At 38.9% G+C, this 26,776-nt stretch overlaps 2 protein-coding genes across 3 annotated transcripts in view; both read right to left on the bottom strand.

The window, feature by feature from the left end:
- The window catches only part of KATNA1 (katanin catalytic subunit A1), a 33,491-nt gene extending 7,460 nt beyond the window's left edge, over nucleotides 1-26,031 (bottom strand). The window contains exons 1-8 of one of the 2 annotated variants that reach the window (XM_065931161.1): nucleotides 25,760-26,031; nucleotides 23,927-24,061; nucleotides 17,515-17,689; nucleotides 14,889-15,046; nucleotides 8,629-8,809; nucleotides 5,523-5,644; nucleotides 4,041-4,146; nucleotides 2,681-2,839 (exon numbers count right to left, since the gene is read on the bottom strand). In XM_065931161.1, the coding sequence (XP_065787233.1) occupies nucleotides 2,681-2,839; nucleotides 4,041-4,146; nucleotides 5,523-5,644; nucleotides 8,629-8,809; nucleotides 14,889-15,046; nucleotides 17,515-17,676 (888 nt within the window). In that variant the 5' untranslated portion in view covers nucleotides 17,677-17,689; nucleotides 23,927-24,061; nucleotides 25,760-26,031. The remainder of the gene's footprint in view (nucleotides 1-2,680; nucleotides 2,840-4,040; nucleotides 4,147-5,522; nucleotides 5,645-8,628; nucleotides 8,810-14,888; nucleotides 15,047-17,514; nucleotides 17,690-23,926; nucleotides 24,062-25,759) is intronic. The other variant, XM_065931160.1, reaches the window with a different exon arrangement.
- A 247-nt stretch (nucleotides 26,032-26,278) lies between these two features.
- Nucleotides 26,279-26,776, bottom strand: part of LATS1 (large tumor suppressor kinase 1) — a 45,448-nt gene continuing 44,950 nt past the window's right edge. Inside the window, exon 9 of the transcript XR_010662468.1 lies at nucleotides 26,279-26,409. The gene's annotated coding sequence lies outside the window, so the exon portion shown is untranslated. The remainder of the gene's footprint in view (nucleotides 26,410-26,776) is intronic.

Raw genomic sequence — 26,776 nt, 5'->3', positions numbered from 1 at the left:
CAGTCAAAACCATGACTTAAGAGGCAGTAGTACAATTTTACTCCTTGAGAGAGGCCACATGATGAAAAGGAGAAAATCAAGCTGGTTTCAAAGGAGCCATAAACAAAGTTCAGAGAGGCAGGAGCTCCAAAACTACAGGCACTGCTTTGTGATTGAGCCTGTGCTCAAGTAAGCAGCTCAAGGTAGCACCCTCTGGATAAGATTTAAAGATGGTTAAGATTTTCCTAGGCAAACCAGGGAAGCCAGTAAAAAATAAGTTGTTTGATATGTCTTTATAAACTGCACTATAAAAAAAAAATTACATATTAGCACTTTGTAAGAGGCTTTCCCTCGTAGAAGAAAGCAGTCCTTTTTCCTCAATACAAAACCCTACCTTATGTACCTATGGCTGATTCATGCTGATGTATGGGAGAAGTCAACACAGTGTTACAAAGTAATTATCCTCCAATTTAAAAAAATAAGTTAAAAAACTCCCTATATTAAAAAATAATCAAATAATTCTTAGAAAGTAATAGTAAATATTTATGTCAGGCTGTATATTAAGCAGCTGAAGTGTACTGGCTGATTTCACCCTCCAAACATTAGGTCAGCTCAGTTTAGTCGCTCAGTCGTGTCTGACTCTTTGCGACCCCACCGATTGCAGCACGCCAGGCTTCCCTGTCCATCTCGAACTCCCAGAGCATGCGCAAACTCATGTCCGTCGAGTCAGGGATGCCATCCAGCCATCTCATCTGCTGTCCCCTTCTCTTCCTGCCTTCAATCTTTCCCAGCATCAGGGTCTTTTCCAGTGAGTCAGTTCTTCACATCAGGTGGCCAAAGTACTGGAGCTTCAGCTTTAGCATCAGTCCTTCCAATGAAAATTCAGGGTTGATTTCCTTTAGGACTGATTGGTTTGATCTCCTTGCTGCCCAAGGGACTCTCAAATGAGTCTTCTCCAACACCACAGTTCAAAAGCATCAATGCTTCGGCACTCAGCTTTGTTTATGGTCCTACTCTCACATCCATACATGACTATTGGAAAAACCATAGCTTTGACTAGACAGACCTTTGTAGGCAAAGTAATGTCTCTGCTTTTTAATATGCTGTCTCGGTTGGTCATAGCTTTTCTTCCAAGGAGCAAGTGTCTTTTAATTTCATGGCTGCAGTCACCACATGCTGTGAATTTGCAGCCCAAGAAAATAAAGTCTGTCACTGTTTTCATTGTTTCCCATCTATTTGACATTAAGTGATGGGACCAGATGCCATGATCTTAGTTTTTTTAATATTGACTTTTAAGCCAGCTTTTTCACTCTCCTCTTTCAATTTCATCAAGAGGCTCTTTAGTTCCTCTTCACTTTCTGCCATAAGGGTGGTGTCATGTGCATGTCTAAGGTTATTGATATTTCTCCCTGCAATCTTGATTTCAGCTTGTACTTAAACATTAGAGGTAGGTCCTAAATTACTGTCCTCCTCTTACAGATAAAGCAACTTAGCAACAGGAGAGGAATTCTCCCATAGGGAGTTAGCTGGGAAAGTGACAAGAAGTGGGATCTAAGTCAGGCCATCTGACTCTAATGACCCCATACTTAGCCATTCATTCTACTGAACTTACATTTTTAAAACACCAAGTTATTCTGGAATACTGGTAATTTTTACCCCTGAAGCAAATGGCAAAAAATTTTTTCAAGATGATCTAAGAGGTTCTCCATTAGACACCTACTGTGGAACGGACTATTAATAGTCCATAAGAACCTGTCAGAATTTACATTCTGCCTTATAAATTATCGCAGTTGAAGGAAAAAAAAAAGGGAACTGAAACAGGAAGAAGCCTTTACAGAAATGGATAACATGAAATTATGAGGGTTTTTGTTTTGTCTTATCCTGAGCCTAGGAAGAAAGATGTGATATAATGTTAGCATGATCATCTAAGATTTTGGCCACCATGACTAAGAATATAAATCTTTGTTACTACTTATATAATAAATGCAACTCTGTCTTCATGCATATAACTACACAATTTCTTAAATGAGTTAAGATAGAAACAGTTAAGGGAAACTTAAAAGTCTAAAAGCTATTGAATTCAACCCACTCAATCAGAACTTGTTGAATTATATTTCTTCTACTGATACTCAAATTGTGGCAGTGGATGAAAGAAAAAGAAACTCAAAGAAAGAAGCAAAGAACTGGGTTCAAAGATTATGATATTAAACTCCAGGTATTTGATACAGTGAATAGATCGGAGGTAATCTCAGTTCCATATTTACTTGTGATTTTCACCTTTCCCTATTATTTACCTATACTGAATTTACTATAAGAAAGCCTGGCTTAAAAAACATAATAATTTCACATTCCTATAACAGCAGATCAGTAATGCGGATCCCATAGCATGAGCATGTCCATAAGCTAACAGATAGTCAGTCCTCCAGAGAAAAGGAGTTAACAAGAAACACAAGTAATTCATGTTAGTAAAAAGTTTCTATGGATGAAGGAGCCTGGTAGGCTACAGTCCATGGGGTTGCAAAGAGTCGGACATGACTGAGCGACTTTACTTTTTCTTTTTCCACTTTCTTTCAAGGGCACAGAAACCACACCCTGGGCACAAGTGCATCCTGCCTGGCGATTCTACACCATGGAGTTAGTTACAACTCATTTTCTTCCCTTCTAGAAGTAAAGAAACATTAGAGTTGTCTCAAACATTCACCATTTCGAACAGAAGACGAACAAGCTTCTCAGACTCTCCTCTGTATTTGGAAGTCAGAGTTGATGAAGAGACATTGAAGAATGTTGTCTTACATTCCGTTGCTACTGCTTTAGCAAGGAGGGTCTTTCCTGTGCCAGGGGGGCCCACCATTAACACTCCCTGTTGGGAATATAACAATGTCAGTAAAGGGTTTATCTGCCTTTGTTCTAATTCACAAGAATTCCATTACTAAGAATCAATCTTCAACCAACTTATACATAATATTGAGATATGTAAAAGACAAACAGAAGGATATTTTATCACAAATTTACTTTTTACATTACAAAAGTAAGGTAATTACACACTATTAAAAATTTGGAACTAAGAGATGAGAAAAAATATAATCAATATTATAGTACTGATATCCTATACCATTAGGATCTAGATATATTTCCTGCTAATCCTTTTGCTCAAACAAATTATTATTATTTTTTTTTTAACATGGTTGTACTCAAGGTATGTCTAGAAGTTTGTATCTTGCTTATCACTTTACATTTCAAGAATTCCAAAAAACAAGTACAGAGTGAGCCATTAGCACATTTCCCAAATCCAAGAGTTTTCTGGACACTTTTCAGATCAGCACGTGACTTTTACGAAGTACTCATTAGGAATCCCTGATGGTTCAGTTGTAAAGAATCCGCCTCCCAATGCAGGGGACATGAGTTCAATTCCTGCTCTGGAAAGATCCCACATGCCGCAGGGCAGCTAAGCCCACGTACCACAACTACCAAGTCTGTGCTCCAGAGCCCGGGCGTCGCAACAACTGAGCCTGAGGGCTGCAACGAATGAAGCCTCAGCACCTACCTACAGCCCGTGCTCTGCAACAAGGGAAACCACTGCAACGAGAAGCCCGTGCACCGAAACCAGAGAGCAGCCCCCCGCCTGCCTCTCTAGGGAAAGCCCACGTGCAGAAATGAAGACCCAGTGAAGCCACATATAAACACATTTTTTAAAAAAAGGAGTACTCATTAGATGCAGATATGCCTTGTTAATTTCTTAAGAACAATTCCAAGAAATACACAAGTTTTGCAACACAACATGTAAAATGGAGTATTTTAGTATTTAGGCAACTTGTTCATATTTGCAAATCTAAGTTCACTATAAATCTACTATGCGTATACCTTTTCAAAGATCACACTGCATCTGTTTCCTATTCTGGAAACCTTGCAGCAGGTTTTGGTCTGAATAACACAACATATTTAAGTTTTTCTGTACCTGCTCTACGTTCTATTCCCCCTTCCCTCAACACAGGTAAATACTGGCTCTCTACACAATGCATTTGCCCTTTGCTTTGACAACGCTGTTACAGTAAGAAACTTACTTTCCATGGCCTCCTAATGCCTTTAAAGAATTCTGGCATCCACATTGGTAACACCACAGCTTCCTTAAGCAACTTTTTAGCTTCTACTAAATCAGCAATATCATCCCTGAAAGAGAAGATATTTGATTAAAACCTTAGATCACATATTTAATTCAGTGTATTCATTCTTGAGAGTCACTGAAAGCACATGATATTATGTTGCTGACAGAATGTGAAGTTTCTTCCTAGGCACGAGTGACCTAACACATTGTGAGGAGGTTTCTGCCACACCAGCCAGTATATAGAAAGGGCACAATCTGAATCTTCAAGTCTTGGCAGTAATGATTTTCAGCTTGGTGGATGAGAACACAGGTCTATAGGCCTACTCTTTAAGTATTATTATGCCATCTTATTTTAAATTTCTGTTCTTAAAATGTTCATTCCATAAATTCCATGGCTGAGAAATAATGAGCCCACTAAAACAAACAAACAAACAAACATACATAAGAATAAACACAGCATAAAGCAGACACAGGTTGTAATTCAGCTGCTTTGCCCCCTACTCTACCAAGAGGTGGACAGCAAGGTTAAAAAGTATCATAGAGATTGCCACAAAATCATCATCAACCACGAGACCACCACCACTTCTACAACTACTAGTACACATGGCACAATAATAATTATGATATATAACATGATAATATATTTTAAAATATATTAAAATATATATACCAATTAAAAATATATATATATACCAAAACTATACCTAAGTTTTAACAAAAAATACATAACTGAATGTGCCTAACTTTGTGGGAAATGGAGCTTTAGAACTTGTGATACATTATAGTTCTTTGATTAGATATAATGACTATTTTTTAATAATTTATTGAAGTATAATTGATTTACAATGTTATGTTAGTTTCACGTGTACAGCAGGGTGATCTAGTTAAACATACATAGAGTATCCTTTTTTTTTTTAGATTCTTTCCCCTTATAGATTAGTACAAAATATTAAGTATGGTTCCCTGTGAAATATATAGTAGGTCCTTGTTGGTTATGTATTTTATATATATCAGTGTGTAATAAGTTAATCCCAAACTTCTAATTTCTTAATATTAATAAAGTTGAGAATCACTGCTTTAAGTACTAGGATATAGGAGCAATATGTATTGTATAAACCTAACCAGCAATACATATGCATAAGAATGACTGCTATTTTACCTTTAAAGAATGTCCCAAAAAGAAGATGAAATTTTTGTGATCTTGTTCACATTCTGTACATAGGATTTTTTTATTTAATAAAAATTTTATTATTATTTATTTCATTAAATTTAAAAATTTTAAACAAAAACTGGTATAGCCTGAATCAAAGTGAAGTTTTTCATTATGTGTCTTGCTCAGATTTTATGTCTTCCAGTTCTGTCCTCAAAGACTGATCTTCAGCACATGCCCATTTCTGTTCCAAAAAGCAACATCCAATCATTTTGTTGTGCTATAACTTACCATCGAACATTGGGATTCTGAGAAATTATATCCCTTTCCAAAGCTTCTACTAAGTCCTTATCATACCCGGTACTATCAAATTTATTTGTCTCTGGTTCTGTAGCTGCAGCAGGTGATTTGTTCTACACAAATAGAGGGAAAAAAAACATGAGCTTATGATTAACTCAAACATTGTATTTCATTTCTATGAATCAGAAACAAAGATTGGACTCAAGTGACATTTTTATAAAAGCTAATGTAATAGTACAAGTAATAACGACAGAATCAAAGACTGTAAGTCACCATTCTGTATCAACATCAGAGTTTCATACTGAATTTTTATTTTTACATAAAAAGTATGACAATGGTGTTAAACAAAATATTATGCATATGAACTCACAACAGAAAAAATTAATATTGAGATAAATTGTGGTCACTAGTGAATATTAGATATGTATATTTATATCAAAGCTTTAGAAGAGGTAAGGTTAAAGACAGATGGTTTCTTTAGGTAAGATAACAGGTCAATCCTTAACACCTACTCAGTTCCTACTGATGCTCCAAAAACACCTTTTGATTATTCCCCTATTCCCCCAAGAGACACCTCAGCCCTTAGAAGAGATTTCCTCCCATCCTCTGTGATGTCAGTCATTAGGGCCACAAAGCTGCATGCTAAAGCACTCCAAGGCACAATGACAAACTCACAGCACACTGCAGGATATTTCAAACTTTTGAGAGAAACACAAAAACATCTATTTGAACATTGGGTGAACTGCCAACTCAATGAAACCTAACAGAGAGCCCATAAACAGACCCACACGAATATTCCCCCCAAATTTTTGAGAATGGTATAAAAATTTTATTGACGTATATATTATTTATAATGTATTAATTTCTGCTGCACAGCCTAGTAACTCAGTTATACATATATATATTATTTTTCATTTTCTTTTCCATTATAGTTTATCACAGGATACTGAATATAGTTCCCTGAGCTATAATAAATCCTTTTCAACAAATGGTGTTGGAACAACTGAATATGTATGGGCAAAAACTGAACCTTGACCTAAGCCTCACACTTTACATAAAAATCAACTCAAAGCAGATCATGGACTTACATGTAAAACATAAAATTATAAAACTTTTAAGAAAAAAAATGTTTAAAAATTGGGATCTAGGGATAGGCAAAGAGTTAAGAACTTGACAACAAGAATATACAAGGAAATATTGGACTTTACCCAAAACTAAAATCGTTTTCCTTGTGAAAGATCCTGCTAAAACAATGACAAGACAAACTACATACTTAAAAAAAAATTTGCAGAACACATATCTGACAAAGAACTAATCTCTAGAATATATAAAGAACTCTTAAAACTTAACAGTAACAAAAAAACGTCATTTGTATAATGGGCAACAGACCTGCCCATTATAGAAGAGACGTTTCTCTGAAGAGACTTGGTTCTGTGCTGTTATTTCCTTTTAAGTCAGCTTGTACAGCTACTATTTAGAAGAATAGACTAAGTCAGCATAGACTGTTAGACTGTTGAAAAGAACAGCACTGGGGACTTTACATTTGCTATAACCCAGTTTTTACGTTGCCCAGGTGGTGTGGAGGGGCCTTTTGGTACAATGAGCCAAAAAATGATCCAGTGCTTTACCATTTCATAGACTATTTATGTTTCTTAGACTAATAATGTTCATGTGCCTCAGTCAAGAGAGTGGGAAGGTGGAACAAAACTGAACCTAAACTCCTAGGACTGAACCTAAACTCCTAGAGTCCTATATATGCTCCTGCAAGGGAGCATAAGCACTCAAATAATATTAACTAGCACTGAAATCTTGGTTTATAAAGCTCATTCCTCACTAACAGGAACCAGGGTTTCCTGGAGAAACAAGAGTAAATACAGGAGGAGCCTAGAACACTCTATTTTGTCAGAGGTTGGTGAGTATATGTTAAAAAGACTTAAGATCCAGCTTCAAGGATCTCCCACTCCTCAAATCCTGGACAATTTAAGCATCAGAAAGATAGTAACACATTTTAACTCATTGAATAAAATTATCCATGAGTTCATACAGATAAAATTAAATAAAGGGGAAGAGATATACCATTTTCTTACAATTCAAAGTCAATTTATTAAAGAAGAGATAATAGCATTAGAAAATGATTTTTCAATTGTCAGAGGAGTAACTGATTCAGGCAAGAACTCCTGGATGCTGAAACAAATAAAATTTTGATGAGAAACAGGATATTTATGTAATCTCAAAAGTATCTCCCCACAAACGACTATAAAGGGAAAAAGAGTAACTTTATAGTGGAGAGACTTGGCAGACGCCACCCTAACCAAGTGATCCAATGTATCACGAGTAACAGAGCAATAAACATCCTGTGTGCCTTATATGATACGCTGAGCAGAACAAAACTTCACTTCAGTGGCACTCCTGCCAAGAATGCACAACCATAATCTAATCACAAGGAAACATGAGGTGAACCCAAACCTAGGAATATTCTACAAAATAACTCTTTAAAAAGGCCAAAAAAGGTAAAGGCTGAGGAAATGTTCACATTAAAAGAGACTAAAGAAATGGGATAACCAAATGCAACAAATGCTTCTATATTGGGTCCTGGCATGGAATGGGGGTGGGGGGGGGAAAGCTACAACTGAGATTATTAGTGAGATTGGCAAAATTTTATAAAAGTCTGTGCATTAGATAACAGTACTGTATCAATGCAAAATTAATGATTTTTGATCACTGCTTTGTGTTTGTGTGAAAGAATGTCCCAGTATTTAGGAAACTGACACTAAAATATTTAAGGGTAACAGGGCATGATTTCTACAACTTACCCTCAACACTTCAGGAAAAATCAAGTATACACAGAGAGTAAATGATAAAGCAAAAAGGGTAAAATATTAATAACTGGTAAAAACAGGTAAAGAATATACATAAGTTCTTTATTACCAAGATAGAAACTTACAAAAAGCAACCAAAAATATTTGTTGAATACTGAGTAGGAAAAATCCTAGCCTAGGTGCAGTGTGACTATGGTTTTATTATAGTAGCAGATTTAATTCTTCACTTTTAGGGTTAATAAATAACTTTTAGATTTATAAAAATCAGTAACATTTACCTTTTCCTCTCTTCCTTTATTCTGGTCTTTCTTTTCCCGACTACGAACAGCTTTCCCTCTGTCATTGTGAAGACTGTGTGTGGATGGACGGTGAGCTCTGACAGCTGTACTTGGGCGGTTACCCTGTGGTTTAGGGTCGCTGTACTGAGAAGACTGGCGTTTTCTAGGTCCTGGTGATGGTCTAATCAAAGACAAGATCAGGAAAACCATAATCAGCGCTTGGAGTTGGTACAAACATGGATGAACACACACTGTGTGAATCAATCTGTGACTTGCAGCGACGGCAATGACTGAACACAAGGTAGAACTGCAGCTCACTGAAATCTAAGGTCTAGCGTTGAAACTGGACATAACTGTCTGTGGTGCAGTGTGGTTATATGGCAGAAACACAGAAGACAAGTGATCATCACCTCTCTTTTGAAATGAAATACCTGCTGTATATCAAGGATAAATGAAAAAGTAGGCTGATTCTTGAAAACTGAAAAGAGAGCAAAATAATCAGAGAAGGGAGTTTTATCAAAAGATAAAGAACACAGGCATGAATCACATTTATGTACAAACATACACACAGTTTGGTACCATTTTATTTAGAATGTATCATAGTTCTCACGCTTTAATTAATAAAATTTAATCATTTTCCCATTAAAAAAAAAACTGACACAAGCACTGGCTACGGATAGTTACAAGAACTCATGTATGGTACTTTGCCTTTATGTAGATCACTTCATCTTTATTTCTGTGGCAGAATTTAGAGCTCTCAAATATTTATTAGGATTCTACTGTTATGCTTCTAGACTTGGTTGGGGTAAGATGAGCAATAAAAATAGTACTCGAGTCCTGTACTCAAATGCCACAGGTAGAGTTAAGAAACAAGATACACAAGATTAGGCAAATATACTAGAAAGTATGAAAGAGACCTAGTGCTGTGGCAATGGGAATGGCCTCTTGAAGACAGAAAGCAAACTGGATCTGGAAATACCCTCCTAATTTAGGAGTCGACCTAAGTAAGATGGTACAACTTCAGATAAGAAAATGAGTGGGTAAAAGCAAAGAAAGCAAGATGAGCTTAATCTACATAAAGGTCATAAAGACACAAATTGTAAAGATACAATGATAAACACTAAAGGATGATACTGGAGCTTCCCTGGTGGTCCAGTGGTTAAGAATCCGCCTGCCAATGCAGAGACATAGGCTCAATTCCTGGTCCAGGAAGATTCCACATGACACGGGGCAACTAAGCCCATGCTCTGCAACAAGAGAAGCCACCACGAAGAGAAGCCCGCACTCCACAGCGAAGAGCAGCCCCCACCACCACAGCCAGAGAAAGCCCTCGCGCAGCAACGAAGACTCAGCACGGCCAAAAAAATAAATCTTTTTTGAAAAGTGAAAAATGAACTAAAAACAACAACAAAAAAAGATGATACTGAACAGATAAGCTGGTTCAGTAAGTAGATCTAAATATCACCAGTTCAAGAGGCTTGGTTGTTAGCTGACTGTCACTGAAAAGGTTTTACAAAGACCAGTCTCACAATGAATAAGATATACTGATGAAAGAATTACAAAAAGCAGGGAGGCACTATCAAGGCATAAGATGAGAGCCTAGCTTACAGAGTGATGATAAAAGTCTAAAAGACACACTGTGAAAACAGACACCCCTAGATATCTTTCATATTGAGAAATGAGAATTTGGGAGGATGATAAAGCCAAACCAATGTACTGATTTTTGTGAAAGGAATGATGGGGGTTCAACTTTGAATTTAGAAACTTGGGTAGCCAAGTAGGGATACTGTTTTAAAATATATATTTTTCCCCTTAAAAAAAAACAACACACTGAAATATATTTCAGTAATAAAGAATATGAAAACGTCACCTCTGTGTTTGTGTGTGTGAGTCGCTTAGTCGTGTCCGACTCTGCAATCCCATGGATTAGAGCCCATCAGGATCTTCTGTCCATGGGGATTCTCCAGGCAAGAATACTGGAGTGGATTGTCATTCCCTTCTCCAGAGGAACTTCCCAACCCAGAGTTAGAACCCTGGTCTCCTGCCTCGCAGGCAGATTCTTTACCGCTTGAGTAGCTCAAATGGTAAAAGTCACCTGTATCCCCACTATCCAGAGTTAACCACTTAACATGCTATTTTCTTGTGGTTGCTTTTCATTTAAACAAAACTGGAACCATTATACATACATATTCCCTGGAGGAGGAAATGGCAACCCACTCCAGTATTCTTGCCTGAGAATCCCATGGACAGAGGAGTCTGCCGGGCTATAACCCATGGGGTCACAAAGAGTCGGACACAACTAAGTGACTGATAGACACACACATACATACACTCATATTTTTCTCTCCTCATTATATCATGAAGCATTTTCAATATCCTTTCCTCTATCATTATCCCATACATGACTTTTAATGGCTAGATGGCAGTCAGTCACATAAAATGTGCCACACTTAATCTACTTTTTGGGGAGGGGCCAAACCACGTGGCTTGCAGAAACTTAATTTCCTGACCAGGGATGGAACCTGTGCCACCTACAGTGGAAGCAGAGTCCAAATCACTGGACCACCAGTAAAGTCCCTCTATCCACTTCTTACTGCTATTCATCCATCCGAGAAATAATTTACTGAACTATTACTACTGACAGGCACTACTCTGAATTCAAGATAAAAATTAAAAAGAAAATAACTTTAATAAAAGCCTTTACTCTCACAAGTTTACACATCAGTGTGTGTGGGGGGCAGACGGGGTTTCAATGAAGAAACAAACAGTACATCAGACGATGCTAAGTGCCACCTAAGAAAATATAACAAAGAAGGGTAGGGGTTATGGACTAATACAGGTAGGCTGATCAGAGCAGGCCTTTCTGAGGCAACATTTAAGTTGAGACTTGAAAGAAATGAGAGAACAAGCCATCACACACCTGAGCTGAAGGAAAGGTGAGTGCAGAGAACTGAGGCATTTGCATCTGACTTGTTCAAGAAGGCTGAGGGGTAGAACCGTGAGCACTGAGGTCACAGAGGTAGCGGGGGACCGGATCTCACTGCGTGGCACTGAGAGGCATGCTGAAAGCATTGGGTTTTGTTCAGCGAGATGAGATGTTTGAGGGACTCCAGCTGACTTTTAAAAGACATTTTAAAAGAATTATACCTAATGGCTTTATGCTATTTTTCATCGTTCCTCTGAAAGCCTTCAATGAACCTCGTTGTACAAACATGTTTGTGCACAGCACTAGAAGAGAATGCAGGATCGGCTGACTCCGTTCTTTATATGGGATTAAAACTTAGGTGATGTCACGGTTACAATCCCCAATAGAGGTGAAAGAACAAGCTTTCTTAAGTATGGGTACAGATTAAGACTAACAGAAAAATAAAGAGTTTTGAGGGATATTCAGCTGAGGAAGTTAAGTTAAATAAATTACAGGAAGAAATAGAAAGATGTAGCAAATAAAGTCAAAGAGGAGGACTTTGTAGCTAATAGCTATCAGGGCATTTAAAATCAGAGACAGAACAAAATATGGAAGAAAGCCAGAAGCAGTAAGGAGGGACCCTACAGCTCATCATTATAGACTTTTCAAGATGAAAAGCTCAATTAACAACTTTCTATTACCCTAAAGAGAGAAACCTCCTCCCTCCTCTTGTTAAGACTATGTCAATCAAACAGTTCATTAAATCTGAAATCACCTGAATAATCACTGGGCACATCTATTCACTGGAAAGTTCTTATCAGTAACTTGAGAAAGGAGTTATGGTGCTGTTACAGACAATTTTTGTATTCCTCCAAAACTCATTATGCTGAATTCCTAAACCCCAGTGTGATCATTTGGAGTAAGGAAGTAATTCAAGTTAAATAAGGTCCTAAGGGTGGGGTCCTGATCTAAAAAATAGTGTCCTTATTAAGATACACCAGAGAGCTTGTGGTTTCCTCTGCCATGTGAGGACGCAGAGAAGAGGTCAGCTGCTCAAGACTCCTCGCCAGAAGCCAAACTGGCTCACACCTTAAGCTTGTACTTTCTAGCTTTAGAACTGTGAGAAATAAGTTTCTGTTGTTTAAGTCACCCGGTCTGTGGGATTTTGTTACAGCAGCCAGAGATTTTGTTACAGAGCAGACCAATACAAGGGCCAAATGATGATTCTGAAGAAGGAGGGATTAAAAGAAAGTTAAGCAGGAGTAAAACATATTTACAGGCAAGATAAAATAAAAACACAACTTCACTCATCTTTTATTAGTTCTACTTTGGAAATTAAGAAAAAGTAAACAGAGATGTGGAAAATTTTTCAATTTATTTATAATAAGAAAAAAGGGGTTAACTATTGTAGGTTATATCCCTTAAAAGTGCAGCAAACAATCCTTTAAAAGCAGCAAAGAGGATCTAAGATGGCTTATAAATTACCAATGTTTACACTATAAACAGCAAGTTACTTTACCTATCTAAGCTTAAATTTTCTCATCAGAAATTGGGGCTAACAGTTTAGTACCTATCTTCTAAGTCTGTTTTGAGGATTAAATAATATGTGTAAAGCGACTGACATGGTACTCGGCAACACAGTAAATGTATAGCAATTGTCTACTATTAGGATTTTTTTTAAAAAATATAATACAAAGTTAAATATTATGGGTATAGCACAACTACAACTATGAAAATAAACAATGTATAAAGCACTAGAAGTTGTACTTGGATGACTATATGATTTCTCCTCTACTTTTATGCATTTTCCTGTTTTTCTTTAATGAGCCTATTGCTGTAGTTTTGAGGGGTTTTTTTTCTTTTTGGTGAATTCTAAAATAAAACAGAATACACACACACACACACACACACACACACATATATAAAAGTACTTAAGAGTCATGGTAAAATGTAGTAAATATTCAGAAAGTATCACAGTCAATAACAGAATATTCGTACTTTTATCTGGAGCTGAAAAAATGAAAGTGGCTAAGAAACAGTCAATGCCCATTAGTCAATCCTAAACTGGAGGGAAAACACTTTGGTACAGTACTTCTTAAAGTGTGATCTACCAACCACTTGGATTAGAATTGCCTGCAGATTCCTGGGCTCCCCTACTGTTACACCAGACTCTCTGGGAGTGAGACCCCAGAACCCACACTCTGAGTGAGCGCCCCAAGAGATCCTTGTGTGCTAGAGTTTGAGAATGACCAGTATGGCAGAGTATGCCAGCTTCGTAACCAAACACATCTGGGTTCAAATCTCAACTCCACCAGTTACGAGTTTTGTGATAATGGGGAGAAGTTACTTAACTTCACTGCATCTCAACTATCTTACCTGAAACACAGAGGAAATATAACCAATTATTTGGAAGGCTTATTGTGAAAAATAAATAGCGTGTGTATTCTGTATTAGTGCTCAGAACCACATGAGTACTCAATATCTAGCACCTGTCATAAAATATAGTCAAGGAGTAACAGTTTCAATGATAGAATCTTAAACACCTAAAAAGCACCTGAGCAATGTTTTAATGCAAGGCTCTCAAACTGGTTAAGGGGCAAAGAAACTGGAAGTCACTGTTCTTTGTAGAATGCTATTATACATTAATATATCTAAACACACAATACAAACTAGGAAATCTATTGTGTGAGTAAAACAGATAAATGACATCCACTTGCACTCCTGTCAGTTAAAAAAACATGCAATGGAACTAAGCATAATTGGCTGTTTTGAGCATTTCAGTAAATATAAACTTTCACTAATCGTTCACTTGCTGGCACCAGGTAATAGGAATCTGGAAAAAAAAATGTCAGAATAAAACCTATAATTGAGAATATTTTATCTTTTTTCCCTGTTAACTAAAAAGCCCACTTTTTCAATTTTAGCAGCAGTGTAGCTTGATAAACAGCAGTGTTCTGTGATAGCTTTTTGAGAACTACTGTTTTAGTCTAATTCCCTCACTTTATATAACAAAATCTGAAGTCTAGAATGGTTATATGCTTTTCCGAAAGCTACAGATTGTGGCAAAGACAGACTTACAGTCCAGATATTTCAGTCTCCATCCCCATGTTCCTTCCATAAGGTGTATCTCTACTGCTTTGAGCTCATTCACAGAACAATATGTCTACCTAAATTTAATTTACTGAAATGAGTCACAGAATCACACAATACACAATTTAATTTATAAATGGTATTTAAAAAAAAAAAAAACAACCCCCTCTCCCATTCCTGTCTCTCAGCCCCTCAGTCCTCCTCCTAGACAGGACCAATGCTACCAGTTCTGTGTCGGTTTGTTTCTTAAAGGGTCTCCACTCACCTTCGTTCGGCAGGTACGGGCAAGGACCAGACTTCTCCCTCAGATGCTGGAAGCTCGTGCTGTGCAGCTTTTAATGGAGTGCTGTCTAGTTTAAAGCTCTCTAGTGTTTTCATGATATCCTTAACGTGTTTGGCTTCCACGTTTATTTCCTGCCAAACCTGATTTCAAAGGAGAATATGGTTCTTTAAATTTCTGTAACTAATAAATCACTGCCAAATTAAGTTGGGCCATTTATTAAGAATGCTAGAAGCCTCTATTTTGACATCAGATATCCAGGAAACCATATCAGAATGTTTTGTTGAAATTTTAATAACAGATCATAAATTCTTTATTTTTAAGTACAAAATTAATTCTGAGAAAATGAATTATGTGTTCTGACTAATTAGGCCATCGTTACTTATAGTTCTTATTAAAAGTGCATAACAAGTTTAAAAGTTACCTGTATCTTTAAAGTTTGGTAAAAAATATTACTTCTGCAAGTTGTGCTTTGATGGTTCTTATATTACTTAACTGACTTTAAACATGCTCATCAGAATTGACTAATTTCACAATTCACTAATGGAATGCATCCCACAGTTGGAAAAATAAAGCTTCAGAAGATAAATGGCTCAATTCACATACAACCTGTATATTTTTTTTAAAAAGCTGCCTTGACTCAACTTCAAAATGATATATATTTCATATATATGTGTGTGTGTGTGTGTGTGTGTGTGTGTGTGTGTGTGTGAAAGAAATGAAGCTAGCAATGTTTGGTTTTAAAACTAAATGATTTAAATATCCTTTTTTTTTCTCTACTTTAAAAAAAAAAACCACACATTTAATCATGGCATTTCCCTGGTAGTCCAGTGGTTAAGACTTTACTTTCTAAAGCAGGGGGTGCAGGGGTGCAGGTTCAGCCTCTGGTTGGGGAGCTAAGATCCAACATGCTTTGGGGCCAAAAATCAAAACATAAAACAGAAGCAATGTTGTAACAAATTCAATAAAGATTTTTAAAAATACAGTCAATCTTTTATTTATTTTTGGCCACAGCACGTACCCTGCAGACTCCCACAATAGGGATTGAACTTGTGTCCCCTTCAGTGGAAAGGTGGAATATTAACTACTGGACAGCTAGGGAGTTTCCAATTTAAATAGTCTTATAAAAAAGTTTAGACTTCTTAAGTAAAAGTTGCTGACCTAAGAACAAAAGGTCTTAAAAGTCTTTCAGTGGCAAATTTAAGACACTTTACGAAATATTTTCCCTTTCTAATGTAAAATATGAAGAGGCAGATTTAAGGAAAGGTTAAATTCACAGAGGTAGATCATTTCTCTGTTAAAGAAATTAAGGACAAATATGGAATATTATTTAAAAAGCAGTTTAGTAAAACTTGGAGGTAATAGTCTATCTAGAAGATCAGCTCAAAAAGACTATTAATTTCTATAACATTTCTCTCCTGGGACATTGTTGAACCTTATTATAAGTGACACATCCAACTGAACATGTAAGTTCTATAGTTTCTACCTATAAATTTTTTCCCTCATGGCTCAGTGGTAAAGAATCGGCTTGTTACTCAGCCGTTAAAAAGAATTCATTTGAATCAGTTCTAATGAGATGGATGAAACTGGAGCCCATTATACAGAGTGAAGTAAGCCAGAAAGATAAAGAACATTACAGCATACTAACACATATATATGGAATTTAGAAAGATGGTAACGATAACCCTATATGCAAAACAGAAAAAGAGACACAGAAGTACAGAACAGACTTTTGAACTCTGTGGGAGAAGGTGAGGGTGGGATGTTTCGAAAGAACAGCATGTATATTATCTATGGTGAAACAGATCACCAGCCCAGGTGGGATGCATGAGACAAGTGCTCGGGCCTGGTGCACTGGGAAGACCCAGAGGAATCGGGTGGAGAGGGAGGTGGGAGGGGGGATCGGGATGGGGAATACGTGTAATTCTATGGCTGATTCATATCAATGTATGACAAAACCCACTGAAATGTTGTGAAGTAATTAGCCTCCAACTAATAAAAATAAATTAATTAATTAAAACAAAACAAAACAAAAATAAAGAATCGGCTTGCAATGTAGGAGCCACAGAAGACCTGGGTTCCGTCCCTAGGTTGGGAAGATCCCCTGGAAGAGGGCATGGCAATCCGCTCCAGTATTCCTGCCTGGAGAATTCCATGGACAGAGAAGCCTGGTGAGCTACAGTCCATGAGGTCGCAAAGAGTCAGACACGACTGAAGCAACTTAGCAAGCACAGAAATTTCTACTGCTCCTCAGTGGCTAAGATTCCTCACATGGGATTCAAGTGTGGTCTGATTTATGATGTCCTATAGGGAATACAGTACATGTGAGGTTCAGGTGTCATCAGCTTAATAAAGTCAATTCTAATTTTACCAGGTCAAAATGTGGTCTAGAAGAAAATTTCAAAACCATTCCTATTAGATTCCAAAAATTAGAATAACTGAGTAGAACTCATCATACTGATGATGGTGAATATGACACATCATTTTAAGTAACCTTATATACAAATCCATATAATAAATTATACAGTCTTAATGCATAACTGCAAAAGCACTATCTATTTAAATCTGAGTATTTTAAACCACTGAAACAAACAACAGTCATGAATCTTACCTGTTGCCATTTCTGCTGGAGGTATGTATCTTTGACTGAGTACAGATACTTGTTCATTTGGTCAAGAACTCCCTGATAATAGACCATTGCAGAGTCGTAATTTCCCAGCAACGCATATTCACGGGCCAACTTTACATTCTCACTAATCATAAGAAGACTCATGCTCAATTACAAGCTAAAAAAGAAAAGTTTCATATTAAGTCTTTTAAAAATAAGTACAAAGAGTTTTTCTTTAAAAGCATACGTTTCAAGGATCCCTGAAGAAGCTCGCTTTTACACACACTGCATTTTCCATTCCGTACATTTGCTTATGATAATTTCCACTCCTTCAGAGAAATTTCTTAGTTCCCACAGTCAAACCCTACCTATGTGTCAAAGTCCCACTCAGATAAGTAGCAATTATCCCAGTATGTCTACCTTCCAAACTTGCAGTTCAGAAAAAGCCCTCCCCCTTCTAAAGGCCCCTGGTACTTGACTGGGGGCCTTCATCTCAAGGCACTTGTCTACCGTGAATCTCTGAGAGCAGGAAAAGATCTGAGTTAGTAACTTCAGTGCATGAAATACAAGTCTTATGGAATATCTGCAGAACAAATGCAGAATGTTAGATGCTTTTCTTGGAAGGCAGTGTGAAACAGAGAAAACACACGTTTTGATGTTAGAAAAATCTTGGTAGAATTCTAATTTTGCCACCTTTGTCAAGCCCTTTATCTTTTCTGAGCCTTAGTTTTTAAATCTGTAAATTGGGTAGTTACTACTTCTTTTTGTTTTTAACCACGTCACACAATTTGTGGGAGGGATCTTAGTTCCTCCAACAGGGACTGAGCTCCTAGGCTCTCAGCAGTGAAAATGCAGAGTCCTAACCACTGGACCGCCAGGGACTGCCCAAGTAACCATACTTCCAAGAGTTGCACTATAAGGAATACATGACTGTTTAAAATAGCCAGCACACTGCTTGGCAAAGAGTAGGTCTTAATAAACGCTAACTGCACCTTCCCTGAAACTTTCCACATGCAAAACCAAGCACAGTCTTTGCACTTAGTAGCATGTGGATATATGGATATGGGGTTTTCAAAGGTGGGCTTTTACCTACCCTCCAGACAGCAGATAATTTCAATGACATAAAAATTGGTCCAGAAAATAAGGGAAAACTGATCAACTTTTTATGAGGTAGAAAGTGAAAGTGTTAGTCGTGACCGACTCTTTGCGACCCCATGGACTGTAGCCCGCCAGGCTCCTCTGTTCATGGAATTCTCCGGGCAAGAATACTGGAGTGGGTTGCCTTTACCTTCTCCAGGGGATCCTCTTGACCTAGGGATTGAACCCACATCTCCTGTGTCTCCTGCATTGCGGGTGGATTCTTTACCTGCTGAGCCTCCAGGGAGCCACCATCTCAATTTTCAGAACTCATTAAGAACAATACAAAGCCTACTTCACTGAGGACCACGATGTGGTAATCTTAAATAAAAGATTAGCTAATTAACAATGTATCAGCAAGGAGACCCATGCACGTGCGTGTGCGCGCACACACACACACACACATACACTCCACGATCAAGAAGGTTTATCTCAGGAATGTAAGGATAACCTAAGATCAGAAAATCCACCTTATAATTCCTCACACTAACAGACAAGAGAACTTCATACAAAAACGAGTAGCACATGAACGGCAATTTATGAAGGGGAAACCCAAATGGTTAACAAGTACAGATACTAGTAACAGAAGAATGCAAATAAAGTGTGAGACCTCTTTTACATTAACTAGATTAAAAAAAAAAAAATCACTACTGGCAAGAATTTGGGGAAAAAAAACCCCTCACATAAATTTGTGGGCATAAACTCCTACAATCATTTTGGAGAGCGATCTGGTAGTACTTAGAGAAATCATGTACACAGCTATCCTATGATGCTGCCACCCTACTTTTCTATAAATAGTCCAAACAAAGTTTCACACAGATCCACAAAAGAACTTGTTTTCAGATGTTAATGACAAGACTGTCAGAGATATCCAGCAGTTGGGGGCAACCTATCTATTTCCTGCTAGAGAAAAGATAAGGAAGTATGGTGCCTGCACTAACGAATACTGTGTAACAGATGGAAGCAATGAAGATGTACAAATAGCAACATGGATATATTGTCAAGATACAGGGTTAAGGAGCTTTCCTGGGAGTCCAGTGGTTAGGACTTGACACTTAGCTGCCGAGGGGCTGGGGATTCAGTCCCTCGTTAGGGAGTTAGGATCCCACAAGCTGCTCGGCCAAAAAACAAAAAATACAGGGTTGGGTGAAAAAAAAAACAAAAACCAAAAAACTTAGACACAGAACAAGGTCTAAATCCCCAATACCATTTTATAAACTTAAAAATATGCTATATATGTGGTATATAAAACACTCTTTTTCAAAGGATACATACACATCCAAGAACATATATTAAATATATTACAGTGTCTATGGAGGGTAAGATAGGGAAATATGAGTGGAGAAAGAGGATGAAGGGTAGTGTCAGGGTTAAAGAACTACAACAAAAGAAGTGCCTTATATCCAGCAATAATCACCGAGAGCCTGTAAGATGGCTCTCAATGACCTCTGCCGCCTGGTGTCCATTCTCCCCCTGAATGTGAGCTTGTAACAAACAGAATGCACGAAAATAACGAAATGTCACTTCTGAGATTACACTGTGACTTCCGCCTTGCTCACCGTCTTCTGCTCTCTGGTGGGACCACTCCAAAGGAAGCCCAGCTACCATGCTGTGAGTTGGCCATGCAGAGGCTCATGTGGCAGAGATCTGACGGAAGCCCAAGGGCAACAGTGAGGAACTGAGGGCCTCAGTCCAATGGTTCAGAGACACTGAATCCTGCCAACGATGCCATGAGGGAGCAGGGAAGTGGATCTCAGCCGAAACTTGAGATAACTGCAGCCTTGACTGGTACCTTGACTACAGCCTGTGAAAGACTGAATCAGAAGCGCCCAGCTAAGATATGCCCAGAGCCTAACCGAAGAAACTGTGAGATAATAAATGCTTGCCGTTTTAAGGCATTTAGTTTTCGGTTAATTTGTTTTGAAGCAGTACAGCTATGAACTGGGTCTATAAGTAATTCAAGACTGATCATCTGAGGTCCAAAAGAAAAGGGGAAAAAAAAATCCCATGGCTTTCTGGAGTCATGACCATGGGTAATATTCCACCTGAATGAAAGCTCTGGGTCAGGGACATGGCTCTCTGTTATTTTATGGATAAATCCCCAGCACCATGCAGCCTCTCACTCAGCAGACACTCAGCAATCTTTGGAAGAATGAGTGCTGCCAGGGTTTGTCTAACTACTAAGATTTCTTACCTTTGTCCAGTTTCTTACCCACAGCCACTCACATTCCCTGATCCTCAACTCATCCCTACTACAAACTGTGTGACTGCTGGCTCTGAAGCTACACATGCCCTAGAGTGACACCCAGTCTGGGAACAATGTAACCACAGCTGGGGCCTGTTAGAAGCTGTTCAAGGCCATACTGCTTGCAGCAGCAGTACATCCCTGATCTGGACAAGCAAGGACAGCCAACCTCGCACGTCTTTTCCTTTCTTTAACACACTCCTTTCGGCTCTTTGATCGCCCCCACCCCACCCCCCACTTAAAAAAAATCTAAATTGCTGCCCTTTTGTTTTTCTGAGGGCCAGGGTTCACTGTCCCAAAACTCAAAGACGTCACTCCAGGCCTTCTTTGTTATGAAGGTTCTGTGTTATGGATACTTCTTTCTACTCAGATAAAATTCCTAAGGAGTCAATGAATGGGCATTTCCTAACAAATGTAAAGTCAACCCAAGGCCACATTAAAAATGACCTAAAAATCCTTGGTTATCAAAGAAAAGATGGATTTACTGAAAATGTATCAAAATACCACTCAAAATCTTAATGTCAGACAAAAAATAAATTTTCCAATTCTTTTACCATCTCTAAGTCAAAGACACTCTTCTCAAATGAATGTCAACATTGTTAAGTTTACAGGAATCTTCAATTCCCAAGAATACATCCTTAGTTAGTGCCTGCATTCTCAGTCATGTCCGAGCCTGTGCTGGCAGGCAGATTCTTTACCGCTGAGCCCCTGGGAAGCCCTGGTGGCTCAATGGTTAAAGAATCCTATCCATCTGTCAATGCAGGAGATACAAGTTCAATCCCTGGGTCAGAAAGATCCCCTGGAGGAGGAAATGGCAACCCACGCCAGCATTCTTGCCTGGGAAATCCCATGGACCGAGGAGCCTGGCAGGCTACAGTCCACGGGGTCACAGAGAGTCGAAAATGACTTAGCAAAGAAACAACAACAATATATCCTTACCATTGCCAAAATTACACTTCAGGAAGACAGAATTTGGGTCTACCTGACACAGTGTCTGGGAATACTTGAAGAAATGAATATATATGAAGAAAAGCCCTTAAACCAAATTTTAACCACAATCAACTGAAAACACTACCTATTGATTCAATTAATACCAAATGAGATTGTAAAATTATAAAAATGAGATTGTCCAAAAACACACTGCTGGTTTTTAAAGAGAGATTATTAAAAAGAAAAATAACCAAAGTATAGGTTATGCATGCCTTATCTGGATAAAAAATGTAAGTTTTTCCTTTATATGATCCTTCCTGTCAGAACCACCCTTTTGCTTAAATGTCCTGAGTATTTATTTTAGTTTATGATGAAATCCATTCATTTAACCTAAGTAAGATGCAACATGAAATTTTAATTCAAGTAACAGAGCCTCCTGATGAGGGTTCCTGAAAGAGGAGAGTGAAAAAGCTGCCTTTAACTCAACATCCAGAAAACTAAGATCATGGCATCTGGTCCCATTCACTTCATGGCGAATAGATGGGAAAAGTAGAAACAGTGACAGATTTTATTTTCTTGGGTTCCAATATCACTACAGACTGTGACTAAAGCCATGAAATTAAAAGACACTTGCTCCTTGGAAGAAAAGCCATGACAAACCTAGACTGCATATTAAAAAGCAGTCATTAGCTTGTCATATAGTCTGTGTAGTCAAAGCTATGATTTTTTCCAGTCTTCCTGTATGGATGTGAGAGTTGTATCATAAAGAAGGCTAAGTCCTGAAGAATTGAGGCTTTTGAACTGCAGTGCTGGAGAAGACTCTTGACAGGCCCTAGGACAGCAGGGAGATCAAACCAGTCCATCCTAAAGGAGATCAACCCTGAATATTCATTGGAAGGACTGATGCTGAAGCTGAAACTCCAATACTTTGGCCACCTGATGCCAAGAACCGACTCACTGGAAAAGACCCTGATACTGGGAAAGAGTGAAGGTGGGAGAAGGGGATGACAGAGGATGAGATGGCTGGATGGCATTACCGATGCAATGGACACGAGATCCCTGAACTGGTGATGGACAGGAAAGCCTGGCATGCTGCACTTCATGAGACCGCAAAGAGTCAGACACGGCTGAGCAACTGAACTGAACTGAGGAGAAGGGGACGACAGAGGATTAGATGATTGGATGGCATCATCAACTTAAAAGATATGAGTCTGAGCAAACTCCGGGAGATAGTGAAGGACAGGGAAGCCTGACGTGCTGTAGTCCATGGGGTCACAAAGAGTCAAACGTAACTTAGCAACTGAACAATAGAGTCAAATTATTTTAAACAGTAAAAACTCAGTATTACAACAAAATTTCTAGCAAACTTGATGCGATGCTGTGTAGTATTTTTGCTGCTGCTGCTGCTAAGCTGCTTCAGTCAAGTTCGACTCTGTGCGACCCCACAGACGGCAGCCCACCAGGCTCCTCTGTCCCTGGGATTCTCCAGGCAAGAATACTGGGGTGGGTTGCAATTTCCTTCTCCAGTGCATGCATGCTAAGTCACTTCAGTCAAGTCTGACTCTGTGTGACCCCATAGACAGCAGCCCTCCAGGCTCATCTGTCCACAGGATTCTCCAGGCAAGAATACTGGAGTGGGTTATCATTTCCTTCTCCATAGTATCTCTATAAAGAGACAAGGTATCTTTACTCCTCCAGGATTAGGGAAAGAAGCATTCAAAGAGACTGAAAAAGGTTACAGACCCAAATATCTGAGTTCTAAGATTTCTGTTCTCTGCCCAGAACAAATACTGGGCCTTCCCAATTCCACACCTAAACAGGATACCATGTCCACTTAAATTTTAAAGGAATCTCAGACAGGGTTCCACTCTCACTACAGTTTTTTTACTGTAATGTGCAAAGGTCATTCATTCAAGAAATATTACGGAACACACACAGAGGTGCAAGGAAAATAAGACAGACTTTGAAATCCTTGAAGTTTAGTGGGATATCATTTTATTTATCCTCAGTGTTTTTTTTTTCTTTGCTAAGTAGGAGGAAACAAGCACAGAACATTATTAAGCACACGCTAAAAAATCAGTAACAATGTTAAAAAATATTTACCTGCAAAACTAATGTCCTAAATTAAAAACAGATGAGGCTCAATTACGCATTTTCCTGCGGGCATTTCAGTTAGCTGAGTGTGTGTAACTTCAGCAGTGACAATACACTGTGAAGCAATTTTCAGAATGTTCATCTCTGGAATATGAAAGCAACCATAATGCTAATTTATAATCAGTCACTGATGATTACAAATAAGTACAGTAAATAGTGACCAATGACCAATTATAGCATGGCATACATTCATACCTTTCTAATCATCATATGATAAATACTCAAGAAGCAAAAAAATGTTATCAGTACAAAAAAAGCACCAAGAGATACCCGGTCAAGAAAACAAAAACATATATATGTATTTGGTAAACTTTCAGTTTACCTCGAACAAAACAAATCAGTGAATATAACAATTAAAATGTAACTTAAAAGCCATATTCAAGCCATATCAATAAACACAACAAGTTGAACCTATTTAGCATGTTATCAATATTGACCATACTGATTTGACACACTATCTTTTAAACTAGTCAAGCACTAAAAACCAAACAAGCCCAGACCATTGTTGTAAACCAAAATTCAACACTGTTGTTAACACAGTAAATTCTACAAGTATTTGTATTTGTCAGAACCGGGATACCAGTTTCAAAATAAGATGCAGAATCCATTGCAGACTATGGGCCTAGCACGGAATCTTCAAAATGTAAAAGCTACTTGAGTAACTAATGCCATGAAGGACCTTTATATAGCTTTTCATAGTCTAAGAATGTTGGAAAGTTGACTGGCATTGAAAGGAAAATAAGAAAAAGGAAAACGTGAATAAAAAAACATTGATTGGCACTACCTCTTTTTTTTTTTTTAAGGCATGAAACAAGTCACAAGTTAATACTTGTATTAATAATGCAAGACAAAGAGTTTTGCCACTGTTTCTTTGTGTGTGAACTCACTGATTACAAAAACCATAGCCTTTGGAAAAGAAAACAGGACTGCACACTGAGATATTTTGGCCTGTATGAACATCACAAGAATTTTTCTTGATACCTTGGTGTTCTAGCATTGTGACTATGTGGCAAAGATACATCGCGCACATTCTAAAACATTAAGAATGTCCTCAGCAGTACCTAAGGGTCTGGTTTCAAAGAGGAAGACACACATGAGTGCTTTCAAAAGAGAGAGGTGGAACAGTGTGTTGTCAGAAGTTGGTAACTGATATAAAAATGGCACTTGGCACTTAAAAGAGAAAATTATTTTTGAGTAAACGAGGGCTTGAGTCTATCCCCCAACAAGGCATTAAGGATCCACGTCCATCTCTAACTTTTATCACCACATAATACACAATATGAAACAAAGTTTCGAGGGATACTTTTTCTAAAAGGTACCAACTTGAAACAAAAAGAGTCGTTAGCCTCCTGGAGGATGCCCAGCTCCAAAATAAGAAATAACATCCTCAACAATATCACAGCGACCTAACAAAATGTAATCCCCAAAGTCAAGGCTTTTGCTCCCCCCCCCCACCCCCCAACCCAGGAGAGAGGGTTTCGGGCGGAGAACGTGTCAAAAAAGCGAAGAAATAAAAACAGGTTCGTCGACCGGAGACGTCTCTAACGACATAGGCCTAGAACGGGATCGGCAGGGGCCCCCAAAAGTCTCCGGCCAGACAGGATTCCTCAGGTAGGAGGACCGCCACCCGAGCCACAGGTGTCAGCGACAACAGCGAGGACCTAGAACCTCGGCGCAGGCACCGGCAGGCTCACAAGCGGAATGCGCAGCGGGATCGCATCACAGGCTCCCGAGTCCCTCCGAGCCCTGATCACGGGGGTCCGGGATCCCCGCGACACTCACCTGTGGCGCAGAGGCTCTCGGGAAACCGCCCACTGCCGGGCGCAGGGGGAGGGCCGAGCGGGGCTCCGGGCAGCGAGGAAGGAGGGCCCTGCCCTGTCCTGCCCCAGCCACCCTGCTCTGTGCTCACGGACCCAGCACTGCCTGGTCCAACCGTCACGAGCCCCAGATGTTGTTTCAAGTAGTCCACAATTTGAAAGCGGACCCGCCAGGGTCACTTCCGGTGCCAAGGGTGGCCTCGGTGACTCCAGCGCACGCGGGGTGACGCCCCGGGAGCGAGGACGCCAGGCGGCGTGCGCGCGCCGGGCGCCAACTGGGCGGGGCCGACGGAGGCGGGCGGGACCGACGGCGTGGGCGGGGCCGACGGGCGCGGCTGCGCAGTCCCGGGCAGCCGCCTTCCCTGCGGACAGGTCTGGCCGAGAGGTGGTAATGAGTAAAATAAGCACGACGCCTTCCAGTTCCTCGATGTTTTCCGAAGTGCTTTGCTCACTTTTCCTCCTACTTGATTTTCATCACGCTGCTCAGAGGTTAGGAGAATTATAGTTTCTATTTTACAGGTGACCGCCAAGGGTCATAGAGTTCGTTTATGACAGATCCGGTTTTAGAACCACTCAGAATTTGGCTGCGGCGCTTCTAGCGATATAACATGAATACTGTAAAATAGAGAATAAGTGACCAAAGATATTCGGACACAATGCTGGTGAAATTTTATTTTCTTTTTTTAGTCAACGTTTTAATGCAACCAAACTACAAATACAGTTTATGATGTTCCACGATGTTTAGAAATACACGTAATGGACAGTTAGTACTTGTGGACAGGCTTCCTCCAGTCTAAATCTCCAGCCTTTTCCTTCACCTGAGGTGAAATAGACGCACTTAAGACGCGATTTCCTCTAGAAGGGCTTGGTAATTAAAATTCTGATTTTAAAGCATCCCTGTTTTAAAAATATTTAACATACTGACTTTAAATCCCCTAATTTAACACAGACTTATATAAAGGCAATTCAAGGGAAATACATC

This window comes from Muntiacus reevesi, chromosome 3, assembly GCF_963930625.1.
Source record: "Muntiacus reevesi chromosome 3, mMunRee1.1, whole genome shotgun sequence".
NCBI classification, from domain to species: domain Eukaryota; kingdom Metazoa; phylum Chordata; class Mammalia; order Artiodactyla; family Cervidae; genus Muntiacus; species Muntiacus reevesi.
This window is presented reverse-complemented; position numbering and strand designations above follow the sequence as displayed.